This window comes from Gavialis gangeticus, unplaced genomic scaffold, assembly GCF_001723915.1.
Source record: "Gavialis gangeticus isolate Ggan-Ray unplaced genomic scaffold, GavGan_comp1, whole genome shotgun sequence".
Classification (NCBI taxonomy): domain Eukaryota; kingdom Metazoa; phylum Chordata; order Crocodylia; family Gavialidae; genus Gavialis; species Gavialis gangeticus.
This window is the reverse complement of record NW_017729006.1, coordinates 13,632,638-13,640,148: the sequence shown is the minus strand read 5'-3', so window position 1 is coordinate 13,640,148 and position 7,511 is coordinate 13,632,638. Positions and strand designations below refer to the sequence as shown.

At 40.1% G+C, this 7,511-nt stretch overlaps 1 protein-coding gene across 1 annotated transcript in view; it reads right to left on the bottom strand.

The window, feature by feature from the left end:
* The window catches only part of LOC109291740 (collagen alpha-6(VI) chain-like), a 128,914-nt gene that overhangs the window by 101,779 nt on the left and 19,624 nt on the right, over nt 1-7,511 (bottom strand). The window contains exons 2-3 of the mRNA XM_019508834.1: nt 5,687-5,772; nt 2,326-2,913 (exon numbers count right to left, since the gene is read on the bottom strand). Coding sequence (XP_019364379.1) covers nt 2,326-2,913; nt 5,687-5,759 — 661 coding nt within the window. The 5' untranslated portion in view covers nt 5,760-5,772. The remainder of the gene's footprint in view (nt 1-2,325; nt 2,914-5,686; nt 5,773-7,511) is intronic.

Sequence of the window (7,511 nt, the reverse complement as noted above, 5' to 3'; positions counted from 1 at the left end):
AAAAAAAAAAAAAAAAAAAAAAAAAAAAAAAAAAAAAAAAATCACATTTTTGGATGATCTTTACATCTGAGGGTAGAAATAGATGTTGCCTAATGTTGCATTTGTGCTGCCATAAAAGTCTTTATGGTGGCACAAAGACTAAGAAAATAGATGTCCCTACCCTTTGTCACACCATATCAAAGGCTAATCGGTGGTGGGACAAAAGGTAGTAATAGATTCTGCTGCTTTATTAAGGCAGACATCTATTTGCTCTATGGTGGAAGAATCTAAGCAGCACGAGCGGCCCAAACTCTCCAGCCACCCCAGGAAAGTGCTCTGGAAGCTTGAGGAGCTCAATCCTATGTATCCAGGAATTCCTCCACAGGACCAGGCCCTCAATCCCTTGCCATACCTGCCTGGATAGCCCCACTTACAGAGGTGCACTCTGGGGAATCTTAGAGTGGCTTTCTGTAAGCAGGGAAAGTCAGGGTTATCCGTTTTTGGAGGTTTGCCCTAGGATCTCCTGGGTCACCTTAAGCAGGGAAAGTCCACTGCTCTGCATGTTCTAGAGCTTCCTTCCACTGAGCTTCTGTTAAATCAAAGCTTGCATGTCCATTTAACATGTGTGTCTTATGAATAGGGCCTGGTTTAAATCATGAGCCCACCTAGCAGCATGGCAGCTTCTTTAACCTGGAGTTCCCCCCATGTGCCCTGCTCCCCCACTGATTGGCAGAGGGGCCCTGCCATTCACTCCTGATGGCTGGGAGGTAAAAAAACTGTGGTTTTAAATCTGGTGCTGTTTTTGCCTCCTGTCCAGTCAGCAGCAAGCAGCTGGAGGCAAAAATTGTGGTATATATAAAACTATGGTTTTCGTCTCCCAGCCATCAGGAGCAAGCAGCAGGCAAGAGAGAGAGGATACATGGGGGGTGGGGGGAATTCCAAGATTAAAGGAGCCACTGCAACACAAGCTATGCCCACAATTTAAACCAGGCCCTACTTATGAGAACTTTTTTCCATTTAATGGCATTATTCCCCTAAGATGCTTACCTAAGCACTTCACAGTCTTCAATATGTTCATCTTCACAACAATCCAGTTAGTTAGGGAAGCTGCCATCATGCCCTCTGAACATACGAAGAACTGAGGCACTTAGGCCTCTGGCAGACAGTTTAAACATTAGTTTAAACTTGGAAATCGGACCGTAGGAATTGTATTCCCAACAATCACACATCCTGCTATGCCAGATATTCAAGATTTTTAGCGTCTGGGATAAAATTTCTCAGATTTCACTGTGTGCCAGTGCCACACCCAATCCCAAATGTGGAGCTGAACAGTGCGTCTTCAAAGGTCCCAATGCATGGGAAGCTCAGAATCTCAATCCCAGACTCCCATGCACTGACACTTTTAAAGCCCCACCATACAGCTGCATGGCTCTTCTTTCATATGGCTGACTTGGAGCAACAATTGTAAGTCCACTTTAAGACTTAGTTAACCAGTTTAATGCTATTGTGGGAAAGAAATGCATCTCTGCAATATCACCGTCAAATTAGTATAGAGGACAGTGCTGTTTTGTGGTCCATAGTTTGATCAAGGTTGCCACAGTCACATTCTGCAGAACTCCTAATAAAGCTGCATGGCAAGGCTTTAATATGCTACACATTCAAGTTAAAGTATAATACAAACCAGCCACAAAGTCAACCTACATTGAATGTGCAACATCTCTGTGGCTGGTTTGCCATTTTATTACATGATAATTTGGTTGAGTGTGTGGCATGTTACAATTACCATGTAAATTGTGCAGTACATACAACACTTGCCAGGAACCTGAGACACTAAGTATCTTCTTCAAGGTCATACAGGAAGCCTGTGGCAGAGCCAAAGGGCAGTGCCTAACCATTTGGAAAAGTACAAGATTTTCCTCAAAATCTTCATTTGATCAAAGAGAAAAAGTTTTCAGTGAGACCATTTACTGACAAGAACATGTTGCTAGAAAGTTTTCAACCAGCTCCAGTTTGATGAAATTTCCTATATTTTATAGTGGTTTTGAATTTGATTACACTTATAGTATTCTAAAATACAGCTTATAGAAAGCACTTAAGGCTAAAATTGACTTTAAAACATATGGTTAATTCATGTCTACCATAATGGAAATAATACAAGTTAAAGAAACGCTTTTCTGAATTGACACCTAAATCAACATTAACTCATCTGGTTTCAGAAAAGTAACATACAGTAAAATTGGTGGAAGTCTGATTAAAATAAAATCAGATATATTTTTCATCTTTTACTTGTGCAAGTACATCAGAAAAACTTCTGAAATGCTACCACTGGAAAGATAATTTATTTACCTTGAATCTGGCTTTCAATTGCAAAGCACATTGTTTGCAAAAGGCTAGCGGAGAGATCTTGAAGTCCATCAAAACTGTCAGTACGAAACAGAAACTTCTTGAAAGGCTTGCTGGAAATTTTCTTAAGCTCAGTAGGATCCCGGCCATTTATTCCAATCACATACAAAGAGATGCCTCTGACTTTCAGCTCCTTGGCTTGTGTTCTGACCTCATCATTAGATTCCCCAACAGAAACCAGTATGACCACCTGAGGAACATTTTCCTCAGCTCTGCTACCAGCAGCTCTAGTGAAATATTCTGTCCTAATGAAATCCAGAGCTGTTCCTGTGTAAGTTCCTCCACTTCTATTAGGCAAATTCTTTATCTGTTCTAAAATATCACTTTTCAAAGAATATTGATTCAGCAAGAACACTTTGTATGGCTCATGGCTGTACTGTGCCAATCCAACTCTGACCTGATCGTTACCAACATCAAGGCTTGAAACCAAAGTGTAGAGGAAGTCCTTCATCTTCTGAAAGTTTTCCTGGCCAATTCTTGATGAAGTTTCCACTAAAAATACAATATCCGCCAAGGTGGCTTTTTTGCAAGCTACACAAGAAAAGTGATAAAAGGTGAATGAATAGTTAAGCTGCTTTTCATTGATTTCATAGCTATCTTCATTCTCAAGGAAAATTTGACTTTCCCTCCTACAAACTGAATTTAAATGGTTATCAAGCTGATTAGTTTTGATGCAACCATGCCAGAACACTCTACTGGATGTTTTTATACTATAAACAGACACTTATAGGAATATACTGTGGGAAGAGGGTGCATATTAAAAGCTAGACAACAAAAGGACAGTTGAAAATCTTGGTCTGGCCACATTTTATAGCTATCAATACTTAATCCATGAATACAAATGTATTGGGTCCAAAGGTTTTTATGAAACTCAAATGGTTGCATAACCCTCCCACCAGTTGTTGAAGATGTTCTTTCCATATACAAGACCATCACACAGGGCTAAAGACCAAAAACAAAAAGCAAAGTGTTGGGAGTGCTGTAACATACCTAAGGGTAAATTAAATTTGACAGTCTTGCAATAAAAATAAATCAGTACAGGTTTCCCTCACTTGATGATGTATATGCATTCCTGCCAAAGGCGCATAACTCGAATTCGCATAAAGGGAACCCACTTTACAATGTAACAAATAGGGATACTTTCCAAGACTTTGACCATACTGACCCCCAGACCCATTTCTACCACTTTTGCAAGACAATTTTGGTACTCACCAACAGCAGACAATAAACACAAGCACAGGGCGGTGGTGAATGTTACCATAACGGGGATGGCAACTGCAAAAATACATGTCATAGACAACGAGCAAGAAGCACAGATCCATACAGGGAACTATATTTTGGTGTGTGTCACTCCCACAATGCACCACACAAAGCAGCCAACTGTGGGCTTCCAACACACCCATCACATAAGAGTGAATTTACCTCACATATAATGAATTTTTGGTATAAAAAGTGTCATCTCATAAGAGCAAATATGCACATACCGAACCTGCATACAGCGAGGGAAACCTGTACTTGATTTGCACAGCATTGCTTTTTAATGGAACAACAAGTAAAGCTGGCAATGTTTTATTCCCCAGATATTTTGTCAACTGCTGCAATTGCAAATCTGTAAAAAGCAAAATTGTTCCTTGGTTTTTGAAAGCAATGAACATCACCACAAATAAACCAAAAGCTATTGGACCATCATTTTTGGTAAAATATATATATTATATTACTGTATTTACTCTAATCTAAGGTGACCCTGAATTTATAATGACCCCCTACTAATTAGATTCTATATTTGGAAAATGTATAAATTTTTTTTTATAATTTTCCAGGTATAGAATTCAATTATAAGAGGGCTCTCAAATCCTACTCTGGCTCTGAGCTGCACGTGACAATAAGGGGAGAAAAGGGGAGGAGCAGGGCAGAAGCTGCAGAGGTTCAAGCAGAGTGGGAACAGGACACTGCTGTTGGTCTGACTCAGCTGTCTACACCCACCCACCCCCTCCACTTTATATAGAAAACCCTGTTAATTTGAAACAAGACACAAAAAAACACTGTCATTGAAATAAACTTGCCCATGGTAATTTGCACATATGCAAATTACCATGAGTATCTACACAGAAATGATCATTTTAACTTATTGTGAACTGCTATAAGTTTCCATACAAGTACTCCATAAACACACTTTGCAGCAGTATTTTTATACCTACTTATGCATAGTACAAACTGTGCATGATATTAGCCCAGAACCAAAAGGCTTGTGATCAGTCATATAGTTCAGTGGGCTGGGCTCTAGCAGAGTCAACAGCATTTCAAGCCATGGGGACCCCACAGCCCAGCACTGATCAGTGTGTGTGCTCCCCAACAAAGGATGCAGGTGCCAATTCCCCACTCAAGACTGGAGCCGGGTGTTCTTGTCACAAGTCCTAGGACCCTCCAAAAATATATATGCAAATGTAGTGCATGACCACTTGGTCTGGCTCCACCCCAGTGGGTGGGGATACATCAGTCGCATGCAACGGCCTGAGAGAGTGGGCAACAGAGCCTCTCATTTACATATATATCTGCCAAACATCACTAGACGTCTAAGGCTGGTGAAGAAACAGGAATCATTGGAAACAGGAAAGAAAAACACTGCTTAGCTGTGGGAATGAAGTGGAAGTCAACATATATTTGATGTAGTGGTTCATTATGAGTTGAAAAAGAGTCAATGCTGAGGGGGACTGAGTGCAATGTGCCCTATATCTTATTCAAATGGGTTGCACTAACCTAGCCATGTGGTGGGTTTCCATCAGTATGTTTGCCCAAAATAGGCCAGGTGTTGTATGGACTTGTTCAGTGTGGGCTGCATTCAGTTATCTTCACAGATGGTTTCCATGACTGTACAGTATTGTTTCTGGCAGTGGTTTAAAGATAGCAATGTATTTAATAGGCTTGCCTGTAAACAAATGCAAGATGAGGGGCTTTTCTCTCATGCTGATGGGGAAAAGTCCTCATCTTACATTTGGGTAAATAGGGTATGTTATTTATTTTTATTTATTTATTTTTATACACACACACACACACACATATATATATATACACACACACACATGTAAAATATAAAAAAAATAAAATGTGTGTGTGTATATATATATAACATACTGTATTACAGACACACACACATCTGTAGTACTCCAAAAAATTAAATGGCACCAGCTCTTTCACAGATACTGAGTTAATAAGAAGCGCAGGGCCAAATCCTGTTTCCAGGAAGGACAAAGGAAGGTTTATTATTGACCTCAGTGGAAACAGAAACAGATCTATAATGTATTACCAGTTGTCTGTGCATCAGTGGAACAGAAGACAGCTGCAAAGAGAAGAATAAGAAGTAGTTTGCAGTTATCCATTCTGAGAGCTTCCCTAGAAAAAAAGAGAAAAAAACCCATAAGAAACACAGAATATAGCAAGATGCCTCAAGGAATTTTTAATCATTAAAAAGACAGCTTATAACTTTTTTATGAATTTAAGGACAAGTTCTGAAGTTTATTTTCCCTGTGCCTTGCTCTTCAAAAAGCTCCTACCCACCAAACAAACAACTACTTTCAAATGCAGATTGATCAATATTTGAATCAATAATAATAAACTAATTGGAACAAGAATGGGCAAATTCAAACATTTCTGTGTTGAAGAACATTCAGGTACAAATCAGTGCTGGCTCAGAGTATCCCCATTCCTATTTCTTTGTCATGTTTAAATTCTGATTGCTACAAACAGTTCTTTAACTTCAGATTTTCCTTCTTCACTAGAAAGGAGATTTTGGAGTCTGAAATCAATGCGTCTAGCTCCCTTATTTGGTTAAATACTTGGTGGCTTGTGGTTTAAATGGATATTATAAAACAGGGTCAAGTTTAGAAATGGGATATGCCAGTGAAGCGAACAATTGCTTAATGGCACAGACTTCTCCCTTGATGAATATGCATAAATGCCCTAAGTGAAATATTTTGCAATTCAGTTCTAGGAAATAACCCATCTCCAACAAGGAAGTTACAGCCACATATTGAGCAAAGACACTGAAAATAAGTAGTTTGGGGCAGGAAAAAAAAAACCTTTTTTTTAAAACCTTTAGCGTTTATGCAGTGTAGTAAATGAATAGTTAAAAGGAACAAAAAAGAAATACTGAACCACTGTCCAGAAGGCTAATCTTGCAAAAGTAGATGGTTCTGAAATATTTCTTATGTTGTTTTTTCTGTGAAGTCTCTGAAGAACAGCATCTTCCTCTGTCCTTGCTGACTGGTTCCAGCTGCCTGTTCCCTAATTCTACCCTTAAGGTCTGTCCTGGACCAAAACTGAGCAGTACAGGACAGATGGAATATGGAAGAAAGTATACCTGGTAAACACATAATAAGAAGCCTGAGTTTTTCTTTAGAGTAATATGAGCAGAGGAGAGTTAGACTGGCAGGTTTCATCAAGAAAAGAAGGTGAAATAAGGTGCAGAGGCTCTTAATCCTATGGCCTGTATTATACAAAACTATATGATACAGTGGTCTCATCTGGCCTCCATGTTCTCATAAGTCTTTGAACTTTGTAGCATGATTGTCTGCTGCATCCAAGCCTCCCACCAGACTTATGGGGTTGGGAGGATTCAGCATATCAGGGAAGAGGGTGTCTATGGTAAAAGGTGAAGGACCTGGAAGCTCCCCTGCTTTGATCCCCTCCCAGCTTTGCAACTAGTTTAAATCCAATTTCTCATGGCTGCTAACACTGCTTATATAGGCTTCCCAATAGCAGATGCCTCAAAATGAAACAAGATTTAGGAGGAAGCAGACCAACCATCCCTGCAAAATGCAAAAGAACAGGCAAAGATGGGAGACAAGTTCCCGACTAATACCTAGGCTCCTCAGGGTGGGAGCCATGGTCCCAGCCTCTCCACTGCACCATGCCCTTCCACCTCAAACAGAGTAGCAAGGAAGAAATTCCCCTAAGAACAGCATGAAAGTTTCTGAACTCTCTCTCTCCCCCCAGGGGTTTTCTGTAGAAGGACAGAACATGGCTCAAACCTTTTCTGCAATCCTTGTCCGAGGTAAAATGTAGCAGCATTTTATTGGGGTGTAGGTTGTAGCCGTGTTCACTATTCATCCCCCTTCTCTCTCCCCCCCCCC